Source organism: Hyaena hyaena, unplaced genomic scaffold (assembly GCF_003009895.1).
Source record: "Hyaena hyaena isolate Hyena2069 unplaced genomic scaffold, ASM300989v1 scaffold_2001, whole genome shotgun sequence".
Classification (NCBI taxonomy): domain Eukaryota; kingdom Metazoa; phylum Chordata; class Mammalia; order Carnivora; family Hyaenidae; genus Hyaena; species Hyaena hyaena.
This window is the reverse complement of record NW_024082635.1, coordinates 22387-36381: the sequence shown is the minus strand read 5'-3', so window position 1 is coordinate 36381 and position 13995 is coordinate 22387. Positions and strand designations below refer to the sequence as shown.

General features: G+C 41.6%; 1 protein-coding gene across 1 annotated transcript in view; it reads left to right on the top strand.

Annotated features, from left to right (window-relative positions):
* LOC120227110 (synapse differentiation-inducing gene protein 1) overlaps positions 1-12991 on the top strand; it is a gene marked incomplete at its 3' end in the record, with an annotated part of 74981 nt that extends 61990 nt beyond the window's left edge. The window contains exon 2 of the mRNA XM_039225275.1: positions 12432-12991. Coding sequence (XP_039081206.1) covers positions 12512-12991 — 480 coding nt within the window. The remainder of the gene's footprint in view (positions 1-12431) is intronic.
* Positions 12992-13995: the final 1004 nt, after the last annotated feature.

The following is a 13995-nucleotide window of genomic DNA, read 5'->3' as shown; positions in this document are numbered from 1 at the left end:
AAGCATTATGCTAAGTGGAAGAAGACAGACACAAATAACACATACTGCATGATTCCATTTATGTAAAATGTCCAGAATAATCAAATCCATAGAGACAGAAGGTAGATTAGTGGTTGCCAGGGGATGGGGAAGGGAGGAATGGTGTGTGTGTGTGTTTCTGCCTAATGGATATGAAATAATGAAAATATTCTGGAATCAGATAGCAGTGAGGTTTGCACCATTCTTTGAATAAAGTACAACCCACAGAATTATTCACTTTAAAAGCTTAGGTGAATTTTGTATTGTGTGATATGTCTGAATAATGTTATTTTTTAAATGAGTGAAACTACTAATAAAAACAAAAGAGAGCAACAGAACAAGGATCTCCCTAAAATACCACATGCCCTTCAGATGTGAGAGCTGATAGTGCAGGCCCACAGTCTGACATGCTTCCTAGCTTCTTAGGTGATGCATCGCTATGACTCCAACTGGAGTCAGACATCCCTGGGTTCAAATCCTACCTATTCCTCTGCCTTGCTGGAATAATCTCTCTGTTTGTACTTAATCATTCACTGTTGGAATTTAGGACCGTGTAGAATTTGAAAGGCACCATCAAAGACATGACTCCTGAATTGCTGAGGCCACTGGAGACTTTGTTTTTCTTGGTGAAGAGTTGGTGAATCCATTTTACCCTGTGCAGTAGAGGCCAGAAAACCTAACTGATCCCCAATTCATTGTGAGAGAATCCATCTTTTAGAAGGCAGGCTTAAACTGTCCCACCTGAGACTGCTCTATGAAACCACATTGTCAATTTACCAATTAGCAGTGAGGAATCACTCTCTTGGAGACCGAGGGCATGAAGCTTGTATGACCTCACACACCCTATCTCTGGAATAAGGTAGCTTATGAATTTGCAAGGAGAATGAACTGTGTCATAGGCTTGTTTTTAATTTTAATTTTAAAATGTGTTAATCTGGGGTGTCTGGTGGCTCAGTTGTTTAAGCACCCCACTCTTGATTTCTGCTCAGATCATAATTTCATGCTTCATGGAATTGAGCCCCATGCTGGGCTTTGTGCTAACAGCATGGAGTCTGCTTGGATTTTCTCTCTCCCTCCCTTTCTTTTTTTTTTTTAAATATTTTTATTTATTTCTAGGAGAGAGACAGAGAGACAGTGTGAGCAGGGGAGGGTCAGAGAGAGAGGGAGTCACAGACTCTGAAACAGGCTCCAGGCTCTGAGCTGGCAGTCAGCACAGAGCCCGGCGCGGGGCTCGAATCCACAAACCGTGAGATCATGACCCAAGCGAAAGTCGGACACTTAATCGACTAAGCCACCCAGGCGCCCCTCTCCCTCCCTTTCTACCCCTCCCTTGCTTGCATGCTCTGCAAGCTGTCTCTCAAAAAAAAATTAAAAAAATAAATAATGTTCATCAACAAAATGCTCATCTAAGCCAGCACATTACCTTTTACTGTGGCTGGCCTAGGAGGGTTTCTATCTCTTTAGATGGCTTCTGTATGGGTATGTTAAGGCAAATAGGTACCTCTTCTCTAAGTTCTCACAAAAGAACCAAGTTCAGTCATTCAATAATATCATAGAGTTGTGAGTTTGTAGACATACAAGTTGGCTTACTTGGCTCCCTTTTCTCTATAGAAGTGGTGCTAGGATTTCACAGGTTTGTGGGATACTAGTCTTATGCCTTGGGTTCCTTCTCCAAGAAGCAGCTCCCAAGAGAAGGATTCAAGAACACCAGTAGCAGAGAAAGAAAACAAGACAGTTAGGGAAAGTGCCAACAAATGGCATGTTGCCCAGCAAGATAACTTCTGGGCAACTGAGGGGACAGTTGAAAGAGTGTGCAGAGCACCTGCCTTAGACTCTCTCACTAAGGGACAAAGAGGCTGGGTATTCATCCACCAACTTTCCATCTGTCGTTAGCTGAAGCTGCACCAGGGCCTTGATACCTCTGACCTGTTCTATGATAGCCAAGAAAGCACTGTTAGTCCCTGGAATGGTGGGATCCAGGGCAGGGGCAGGACATCCATGGATTTAGCTCAGCTGGCATATATGAACTCATCATCATCATCCCCGTAACTTCCCCAAATCCACCCCTTACCCATTGTTTCCTACATTGGTGATAGCATCTTAGTCCATCAGGGACCTAGGCCAGAAGGAAGGGTGATTCATCCCCCACATACTCCACTTCCCTGCCTCATTATACATATTCAAGAAAGCACCCAGGCCTATTGACTCTACTCCCTACATGCCTCCTGGACTGCACACATCTCTTCATTCATAGCCCTTCCTGAGGTCTAGCTACCAGCACCTCAGTCAGAATTCCTGCCTTCAGCCTTCTCAGATACACATGTGAGGGCCCCTTCGTCCATCCCACTGCTCACTGGATGCCTGAAGTTGTAAAGACAGGCTCTAGTGCCACCATCCCCACCCTCTTGTCTTTCCCAGACCTCTGCTCCATCCAGCTACGCTGCCCCTTGTTCTCCTTGTGCCCTACCTCAGAGCCCCAAAGAATTTGACTGCTAAGAACACTTTCCCCCATCTTGACCCTGAACTCCTCCTCACTCTTCAGGTCTTATATTTAATGACATCTCCCTGGGAGGCTCTTTCTCAATCCCCAAGCCATGCTTTTGCACCCAGTTTCTTGTGTATTCCCTAAAGGCAGGCTTCTCCTTGTTTAGAGCATTGGGTATACATTAGTGCTTCTTCAAAGATAGTCTTTTTCTGGTGCCCACTAAATGCATGTCAGGTGGATGCATGGAAGTCCCTGGTACATGCTCACCATATGCTAGGTGCTAGATACATGCTGGCTTCCTTCCTTTCTGGTTTTGGGGAAGGGAGTTAAAATTCCATTTTGAAACTTTTAAGGTAATGTTGCATTAGATGTTAAGGCTACCTCTGCTCAGGCTGTAGTCTGCTCTGGAGAGCTGGCTTTTGTCTCCCTGGAAACTAATTGTCCAACCCCAGAGTGAATTTCACTTGCACTGAGAGATCATTGTCACTTGGGATGGGGAGCATTTTCAAGTCCAGGTTAGAAAGCCTTTAGCATCCAGACTCATGGGAAAAAAAGTGCTTCTATTATCTGTAGATATCATTTTCTTTAATTAAAATAGTGATGAGATGGGAATCATCACCTGTTTGGGGGCAGGATCATAGTAGTTTGTTGGTTTACCGCTGGCTTATATGCACAGACTTTCTAGATGAGAACAGAATGCTTGTGCCAAAGGAAGTCCTAGAAAATTGCTTAATGAAAGTCCAACCCTCATCACCAAATATCTGGAAATATGCTCTTCCCCTATATGACATAGAATTTCTGGCTGGAATAACTTCTTCCTAACTAAAAAGATTATTTGTAAATAAAAAGAGCCATAACATTCAATAACTGAATCTAAGATAGGTGAGCTTTTAAATGACTCACCTCTCTAGTCTAATGGCTATACAGGTAATTTCTCTCAATTGATAAAAAAAAAAAAAAAGAATGTTTTGTTTTCATCGGTGAAGTTCTTATCATGTGTATTCGAGGGTCCAATTGTAGCCTATAGTCGCAAAACATCATTAGCTGCTCATCAAGCCCTCGTGGACCGGATGGATGATCCAGGACGCATCTTCTAAGTTGCAAGGATGGTAGAACTGGTCCCTGACCTGGAGGAACTCGCAGACCAGTTAAAGCAAAGCCCTGTCCCAGGTGAATCCCAGAGAGAGCATGGCAGGTGTTTTTACAGATTCCTGACCTGGACACTCCTCCGTGGGGGAGGTAATGTGTAGCAAAGATTGCTTCTGGAGCTAGCAGGAAGCCAGGGACAAGAGAGGAGGGACAGGAGAGTGTGACAGTCCCAGTGGGCTCAGCACATGCAGACACCAGCTCAAAGCATAAATTTGTTTTCAGGACAGTGAAACATGGGACATTAGGCCCCAGAGCCCAACCTGAAGTCTAGAGTGTGGATGGTTGGCCTACATGAGCCTCTCTGGAGAGACATAATCATGAACCCCAGTATAATCCCGGCCTTCACACCAGCGACGCTGGGGAGGGACTTGGTGAGCAACAGTATCTGTCCGCTCAGAGAGCACCATTCATAGTTTTTCTACAAAAATGCAACAATGTGAATAATTTTGGGATATTTTTCATGATCATTTGTACTTACCATGTCTTTTGAGAAATTAGAAGTGGCAACATGGAAACACAATTCAGCAATGGACAGAGGCAGCAGGTGTCAGGGGCCAGCATTTGTCCCCAGGCTGGATGGCAGTGCACCTTGCCAGGTCTAGGGGCCAGAGGCACTGCCTTGGAGACCCTTGGTCTGACCAACAGCTGAGGATGGCTGTCTAGGTAGGCTGAATCTGACATCTCAGGTACAACAGAATTGGTGACTGCAGGGGACAGAGGAGAGGAGTAAAGGTTGAGAATGGCTTCTGAACTTGAATTGAAGGGATGATCTGTATGGAGAGTGATTTTGAAACTTGATTCATTGGCAACAGAAGCATTAAGAATCAAACACTAAGCCTGAATGAATGAATGAATGAATGAATAAATAAATAAATAAATAAATGAGTGGGGGACAAATAACTCTATCCTGAGTGCCCTTCTCCCAACTTTTGTAGCCCTCACCTTCCTCATTATTACCTGCTTTGGCTGTTTCTCTTCCTTGGTGGCTCTTCTTTCTGGAAGGCTATTCACAACTCTTTTTTCATGAGTTATTCAGAAATAGTTTCAAGTAAATCCTGTGTCTTGGATAGTGATAGGTGTTGGGGCCAACAGTTGTTGCCTTCATCTCCTCCTGGGTTAGCCCTAATCTGCCTCCAAACCAGTAAATGAGCTGCACTTAGTACTCAGCTTGTGATCCTCAGAGACTCTGAGCAAATGAGGCTACCAGCTGCCCTGTCTCTCGGGGCCCCAGGGTCCCAGCTCAGTGCTTCTGGCTCATGGGAACTGTGCTCTTAGCACTGTGTCCCTGGCCCGGAGCTCTCCCTCTGCTTCTGGGAGTCAGGCTCAGGCCATCTCAGTGTTAGAAACACCGTTTGTCATCCACAATACTACCTGGACACAGTCTTTTGAAAAGTGGAAAACCACCCACAGCTGGAAGAATGGTGGTACTTGTGATGTATGAGTGGGAGAAACATAGCTCACCTGTGTTATTCACCCCATACCTTTAGGACACCCCCCCAGACCCCCTCAGTTAAATAGGAATGGCTCACCATGAGGAGTACATGCTTTCTAGCAGGGTCTCCAAGTGCTTGTGCCCCTCAGGAAGGCCTCCGTCATCTGTGACAACAGCACAGAGAACTGCTGGTTGAGAATCCTCTGGCCGCTGATGTCACTACTCACATGGCCTCTTTATGATCAGTTTGTCAGAGATGAAATATGCAAAACCCAGGAACATCTTGGCTCATGCCATCCTAAAGATTCCTATAGGGCATTGGTACTTACCCACTGCCCTGAGACTGGCTGGATGTGCAGACAGTGCTCTGTGCATAAAAGTCAGGCCCCCAGTGTTGGTAGTGCTTTCTCCTCTATCCATACCCCATGATGTCCGCAGACCTAGCTGCCTCTGATATTGTCATTTTCCACTCAAGGGCCTTTCTTCCACAATGCCCATTGATTGCCAAAGTAAAGTTTATCTGTACATTAGCATTCAAGATCCTCGTAATAAAGCCTCTCCCCCCTTTAACTTATTTCCTGGCCCCCCTCTGCCAGAATTGCACCAACACTATCCATACATGTCCCTGCTCCTTTGCCTAGCTAGTCTCATGCACTTCCTTTTGCCTAGAACATCTTTCTTTCTTTTTTTTTTTTCATTTTGACATACATTTATTTATTTTATTTTTTTTTTTTACAAATAGTTTATTGTCAAATTAGTTTCTACATAACACTCAGTGCTCATCCCCAAAGTGCCCTCCTTCATGCCCATCCCCCCCTCCCCCCCACATCCATCAGTCCTCAGTTTTTGTCAGCATTCAAGAGTCTCTCACGGTTTGCCTCTCTCCCTTTCCCCCACCATTTCCGCCCTTCTTCTCCCCCTTGGTTCTCCGTCAAGTTCCTCCTAATCCTCCTATACGTGCAAACATATGGTATTTGTCCTTCTCTGCCTGACTTATAGGCAACCAACGGAATGGGAAAAGATAGTTGCAAATGACATATCAGATAAAGGGTTAATATCCAGAATCTATAAGGAACTCACCAAACTCCACGCCCGAAAAACAAACAACCCAGTGAAGAAATGGGCAGAAGACATGAACAGACACTTCTCCAAATAGAACATCTTTCTTACCTCTTCATCTGTTGATTAAGAAAAAAACCCTTTTTATTATACAAAATTTCAAACCCAGATGAAAGTGGAGAGACAGGGACAGCGAACCCCATGTACCCATCAACCAACTTCACTGATTATCATCCCATGGCCAACCTGTTTTTTTTTTACCCCACCCACTCCTCCTCCTGAAAGAGATGGTTTTTAAACAAATCCCAGACATCACATCCTTTATTAAATCTGTAAATATTTTAGTGTGAATCTCTAGAAGTTGGTAGATGTTGTTTTAGGTAGCTCTTTTTTAATCCTCATAATATACCTTCAAAAATTAAAAATACCTTTAAAAAATTACAAGAACTCCATGGTGTCATCAACTGTCTAGCTAGTGCTCTTATTTCTCTGAAGTTTTGATATATAAATGTTTGTGAATATATGAATAAATGTAGAGATGCTGTATATAAATATGTATGTGTATGAATATTTCTGTACATATGTACAGAGGTACATACATATGTACATATAAAAACATGTCAATTCATCTGTTTGATTAGATCCAAATAAGATTAATATATTTAACTAGTTGCTATATCTTCTAAGTCTCTTTAATACATAGAATCTTTATTCATTGCATGTGTTCGCTCTCTGTCTCTCTCTCTCTGTCTCTCTGTTTCTTAATTCTTACATTTTCTGGTCATTCTTCCTGTAGAGTTGTCTACATTCTGGATTTTACTGATTGCATACAGCTATGATGTCATTTGGCGTGTTCCCTTGTCCTCTGAATTTCTATAATTGGTAGTTAGATATAGAGATTTGATTAAAATAAGGCTATGTTTTGTTTCATTTTGCTTTGTTTTGGCAAGAAGACTTTTCTGGATGTTGACACAAAATGAACAAACCTTTTAAAACATTTTAAAGAGAAAGGAAAAGAGTTTTATTTGAGCCCAAGCGAGGACAGCTGCTTGGGATGCACAATCTTCATAAAGAAAAGAATGCTCTGGGGAAAGAATGGTTGGTGCAGGGTTATTTACGTTTTTTACATACAATTAAAAATTATCATGACAAAAAAGACATTCCAGAAAATTATAGGCTTTATCCTATGTGTTTAGTATGTGTAAGGTTGTAGGACCCTAATCTTATGGGAACCAGGGAGGGTGTGTGTGTGTGTGTGTGTGTGTGTGTGTGTGATCTTTATGTTTGGAATACTCCTTCTGGTTATTTTTTTTCTTAACAAGGCAGGTGTACAATGTGTACTTGGCAGAAATAGAGCCCATACCTTGAGGTTTTTCCAAGTCATTTTGCCTTTGGTAAATGTTAAATTATAGCTTCCCTGGGAGTCCAGGAGCAGGGCTCACAAACATTAAAAGTTGAAAATTTCCTTTATCATGGGTGATGCCATTCATTTCTATCAGAAAGCATGTAATGTCCATTGTCCTTATTTTTGTCCTGCTCACAGCCATCAATGGCTACCAGCTCTTATGTAACATCTGTCTGGTCATTTTGATTTTAGCTTATATTCATTTAGAGTCCACAGGAAAATCTCATGTGAATATTTCTCTATTCTTTGTTAGCTTACCTATACCCTTGAAACCTGGAGGTCAGTTTAGATATAAAATCCTTGACGCATGTTTTAGTGCCTTGAGTATCTCAGTACTTCGCTCCACTGGCTTCTGCTATTAAGCATTTTTGTTGACAAGTTTAATGATAATCTGTTTTTTTTATCTTTTTTTAGTAACTCAGATTGTTTCATTTTTGTTTTGTTTTTTTAATTGCTGGACAACCAAAGGTGTTCTTACGTTTGTCTGTTTTCCTTTAAAGATTAGTAGATTTACTATAATTTATATTGGAGTTGGTCATTCTGGGTCAATTTTCCCAGGTACATAGTGTACCCTTTGAACATTAATTATAGGAAAAAAATTTAAATCATAGTTTTATAGTATTTGCTCTTATCCACTATTTTCTTCTCTAAGGTCTCCCTTTATATACATACAGTACTTTCTTTATCCTGTATTTGTTACTTTCTTTCAAAATGTTTTCAGCACTTCAGATACACACAGTACAATTCAGATTTTCCTGTTACAGTTTGATCAGCTCTGGAAAATGCACAGGTCTGTGCAACTTGTGCTCCACCAAGATGCAGTTTGTGTGCATTACTTGAGGACACCCTCATGCCCTGTCCACGCTGAGCTCTTCCTGCCCTGAGCCAGACAACCTTGCCTTTGCTTCTGTAATACAACACTGTCTGCTCTAGAATTTTATATAAATTGAAGTATTCATGCTTTTTAAATTTAACACATTTTTCTATTTTGCATGTTCTCTTTACTTTAAGGTATGATCCACTGTGCTTATTCACTCTTGTCTCCCTTCTGGTTTAGCCTTGATTTTTGAAATTAATTTATTTCTAAATTTCCCCAAGTTCTGTTCACGTCTTTTTCTATTCTCAAATCACATTGCTTCTGATTTGCTCCCCAGTTCTAATATATGTTGTTCTCTCATAATTTCTATTCTTTTCTCAATTGCTTTTAGATCATTTTGAAATATCAGATTCTGGTTTCACATGAGCATGACTTTCTGGTATGTTTATTGTCCAACTACTATTATAGTGACTTATGTAATTGCTTTCCTTATCATTGATTTGAACTTTAATGTTAGAAATGCATCTTTCTATATCCAGCAAGCACCTAACATAGTGTCTTACAATAATAAACTTTGATAAATATATATTTTATTGAAATGAAACTTAGAATATTATGATCAGTGGTGAGATTTTTTTACCACCTTGTCAAAAAGCTGTGTCTAATCCCATAAAACCCAAGACTCATGGGCCAAGAGGTACAAATCATGGAGCTGAAAAGCACCTACCTGAAGTTTCTCTTGTTTAATTGCAATTAATAATTCCACTTTCATAAGCAACTTGCCCAAGATTATATAAACATTTAGTAGTAAAGCTAGGGCTAAATCCATGGTTTCCTGGTTTTTAGTATAGCGCTCTTTATATCATGACAGTCTCAAAGTGATGAAAACCTGTTTCTATATGATATGAAGTTTGTATGGATGTTGCACACCTACTTTCTGTTTTTTTTTTCTTTTCACAATCACTATCTGTTTTCTTATTTGCCTTATATTCACTCAAACTTGTGGGTAGGAGGGTTCTTTGAGTAGTGGTACAGAGAGTAAGAACCAGGGAAGGAGGAATAACTGAGGATCACAGGCAGAGACATGGAGGCCCTGCCCCCTTCCTCCTGCCAGCAGCTGTAAAAGCAGCAGGTGTAGCATGATTGACATGATGCCCTTCTACCAGCTTCCTCTGCTAGACTCATAGAAACAACCTTCAAGACTTCACCCAGAGAACAAAATTGGAAGCTTGGCAGTTAATGTAGTCCAGAAAGAGTTTTGTCAATAGGAGGCAGCATCTGAGACATAATAGAGTCTGTTTAATCAAGTGAGAGGCAACCACTGGTTCTGAAATTCATGGACTGAGAAGAAAATATAAAATAAGCAAAATATTATTTGTTATACAATATAACCAATTATATGTATATATATGTATGTGCGTGTGTGTATGTTGTAAGGATAGCATTTTCTATCTTTAAATGTAGCAGAATTTTCTTTCTGCTTTATTTCTGAGCTGCTAAACTCTGGCTGAGGGAAAGCTGTTATCAGAGAGGAGAGGATGGATGTAAACAGAGGAAATGAGCTATTAGGAATTATGATTTGAAATACAATATTGAAGGATGCTGCAGTAACAAAAGTAAAATTCTACTAATTTTGGCCTCTTTTATTCAAATGTAATCATAGCTTATGATGCTCAAAGTTGGAAAAATTCACTTCAGGGAAGAAAACAAAAGTTCTTGGGGCACTTGGGTGACTCAGTGGGTAGAGCATGTGACTCTTGATCTCAAGGTTGAAAATTCAAGCCCCATTGTTAGGTGTGGAGATTACTTAAAAATAAAATCTTAAAAAAAAACAAAGTCCTTTAAGAGTATTTTATATATTGATCTGAATGCTTTTTTAAAAGATAGTATATAATCCATTGTACGATTGAGCCAACTTGTGCAACTAAAACTTGCACTATATACTGTAGAACAGCACCCCTTAGTTTTATGTGCAAAAAAAATCACTTACTATGGTGTTAAAATGCAGATTCTGGTTTAGTAGTTCCAGGTGTACTGAAGATCCCACCTTTGTTACAAACCTCCAGGTGGTGCCAATGTTGCTGGTTCTCAGCTAAGCACTTTAGGTGTCAAACTGTGGACAGCACCTCAGAGACCTAAGCTGTGCATGCCTCAAGATGCTGCAATATCAAATTCACATTTGAGGCTTGTGCAGCTCAAGGTGATCACTAAGTAGTGATTATTCTAATCTCATAACACTTGAGACTTTATTTCAACAGACGTTCATTGAGTACTTGCAGTATCAGGTGCTAGAAAGAGTAAGGATAATACTGGTTCTTTAGTCTCAAGTAGCTCCGGGACAGAGCAGGGGCAAAGGCTGGAGGAAGATGTTGACATTAGCAGCTGTGATGTTTGCAGAAGAGGATGCAACAGGAGCCATAACACTGTAGCACTGTAGTGCCTGAGAACACATCAGTAAAAAGGGAGGTTGCTCTGGCTGGGCAAGAGCACGTGACTCCATTGAAGAGGTGGGGGTTGAACAGATGCAACCACATGTCTTTTTTTTTTTTTTAATGTTTATTTTATTTTTGTGTGAGAGACAGAGCACGAGCGGGGTAGGAGCAGAGAGATAGGGAGACACAGAATTCAAAGTGGGCTGCAGGCTCTGAGCTATCAGCACAGAGCCCGATGCGGGGCTTGAACCCACAAACTGTGAGATCATGACCTGAGCCGAAGTCGGACACTTAACCGACTGAGCCACCCAGGCGCCCCCACATTTTTGGGGGGTAAATACACAATAGTGGAATTAATAGATCATATGGTATTTTTATTTTTAACTTTTTGAGGAACCTCCATACTGTTTTCCACAGTGACTGCAGCAGTTCACATTCCCACTGTCAGTGCACAAGTGTTCCGTTTTCTCCACATCTTCACCAACACTTTCTTTCCTGTCTTTTTGATACTAGCTATTCTGACTGGTGTGAGGTCATATGTTATTGTGCCTTTGATTTACATCTTCCTAATGATAAGTGATGTTGAGTATCTTTTCATATGTCTATTGGCCATTTGTATGTCTTTTTAGGAAAAATGTATGTTTAGGTCCTCTGCCCATTTTTAAATCAGATTGTCTTTTGTTTTGTTTTGTTCTTTGGTGTGAGTTGTGTAAGTTCTTTGGATATTAACTTCTTATCAGATACATCATTTGTAAATATCATCTTCCATTCCATAGACTGCCTTTTTGCTTGTTGATGGTTTCCTTTGTGGTGCAAGGAAATTCATTATCTCCAAAATCTTGGTCTTTGGTATCTTTCTTTCTCCTCCTCCTCCTTTTTTTTTCTTCTTAATATTCAGAACCCTAGAAAGGAACATGATCTAGCTAGAAACAATTTAGAAGCTTCTTAATTGTCTCCCAAATATGTAGATGTTTTTCTAAGTTGAATCCAATTAAGACAGGGGAATTACTGGTTCAACTCCTGGAACCATGTTGGAAGACCAGGAGGCATTTCTCATACATACATTAGAATGTATTAGAATGTACATGTTAAGTGTTTCCTCAGTTGGGGAATTCCATATATGGTACTAATAGTGTGGGTTTTCCTGTCATTTATCTTCTAAATCTGTGTGGGACATTATTTTAAACCCTTTCTTCCTTGAGCATGTGTTTTCTACTCAAATAAATAGCCATGGGCCTGGGAAGAGTCAATTCCCATTACAGATTTACAGCCTTATTTTCCCTTTGGCCTAGCCTGATGCTAATGTGATTGGATTTATCCGAGAATTTCAAGATGTCTGCTGGCAATCACAGGATTCTCTAGAGCTACAGTGGTTCAAGTTCCTGCAGAATTCCTTTATTTGGAAGCAAAATCTTTATAGAGATGTGAGTAATCAATATCATTTTCTCTGACTGGCTGCTCAGATAAAGCCTTTTTTAAATTGGTAGAATAGGTAGAACTAGAATGTCATCTGACTCCCCCAGCTTCTATGCGTGTTGGGTGACTAGTGCATGCTGAAACAGCAACAGTCTGGGTGATTAACTTTTTTTTCAGGTGTGATTTTCTTATCTCATCTCTGTTTCCTCTTCCTCCAGGAGAAATGGGTCCCAGGAGACAAGTGTGACCTTGGAGTGCAGCCCGCCAGCCTGACACCTGGTTGGAGAGGGAGAGAACCATGGACGGCATAATTGAACAGAAGAGTGTGCTGGTGCATAGTAAAATCAGTGATGCTGGCAAGAGGAATGGGTTAATTAACACCAGAAATTTCATGGCTGAGAGCAGAGATGGCCTGGTGTCTGTTTACCCAGCACCACAGTACCAGAGCTGCTGTGTGGTAGGCAGCGCAGCGGCAGCCACCCTGGACAGCAGCAGGAGTGAACCAGTCCAGCAGCTGCTAGACCCCAACACCCTTCCACAGTCTGTGGAGTCCCATTTCCGTCCCAACATCATTCTCTACTCAGAGGGCGTGCTGCGCTCTTGGGGGGATGGCGTGGCTGCCGACTGTTGTGAGACCACCTTCATTGAGGACCGGTCACCCACCAAAGAGAGCCTGGAGTACCCTGATGGGAAGTTCATCGACCTCTCACCTGACGACATCAAGATCCACACCCTGTCCTACGATGTGGAGGAGGAGGAGGAATTCCAGGAGTTGGAGGTCAGAGGATGTGTTTATTATAAGCCTTTGGAACAGGGCAGGGGGATTGGGTGGGGACCCATGAGTGCCAGGCAAAAATTAAGAAATGAAACTAGTGTGTGAAAAATACAGAGAAACTGAAGCATTCTTAAATATCCATTGAAAATGGAGTGGAGAAAGTCTAGGTAACCAACACCCAGTGGGGGCTTCAGCAGGAATGCTGGCAGAGAAAACACAAGGTAATGGCTATCAGACTGGAGCTCCTGCTAGAGTTAAGGGTCGCCAGCACTAAAAATCACTTGGGGATTCCTGCTAATTAATGCTCTACACTCAGGAGAGAGGGATTATTGGCAAAAGTGATCAAAGTGAGAGGGAGGCTCATGGTCCTAGGGCTACATGAGGCTGGAAAGGCCTGTGTGGGGACAATTTGAGGATTATTTTTGCTGCCACATGTAGTTTCCTTAATTTGGCATTCTTGAGTTTCTACTAAGAGAGACTTGGTACAGCTAAAGCCTGATGGAAGAAATAGTAGGAATGCTAGCCTAAAGGAAAGATGAGTTGAGTTGTTACAAGAGTCACTTCTACAGTAGACTGGAGGACAGGTCAAGGCATTTGGATTACATGATTTGAAACATTCATTTTGGACATAGTGTAACACAGCATAGCAGCCAAGCAGACCAGAAGCATCAGGCCTAGAAGTGCATTGAGAATCAGAAGCTGCTGGAGACAGACAGTTTTAATCAGAAAGGAAAATTCAGAAATGGGAAATGTCATGTAGCAGTCCTTGTGAATGGAGTACATGAAAACCAACTGTCAGGGAAGTCAAAAGAAGTCAAGCTGTGGGAAACCAGAGAATTCAAGTAGTGGGAGAGGCCATCAGAGCAAACCTTCACACCCTCTGGGTGACACCTGCTAAGGCGAGGAGGAGGGTGTCAGCTCTGGCCATACTAAAGTTTTGAGAAAGCTGCAAGAAGTACTTTGGCTTGCATTCACAAGCCACTGTCAATTGTCCACTCTTTTCCAAA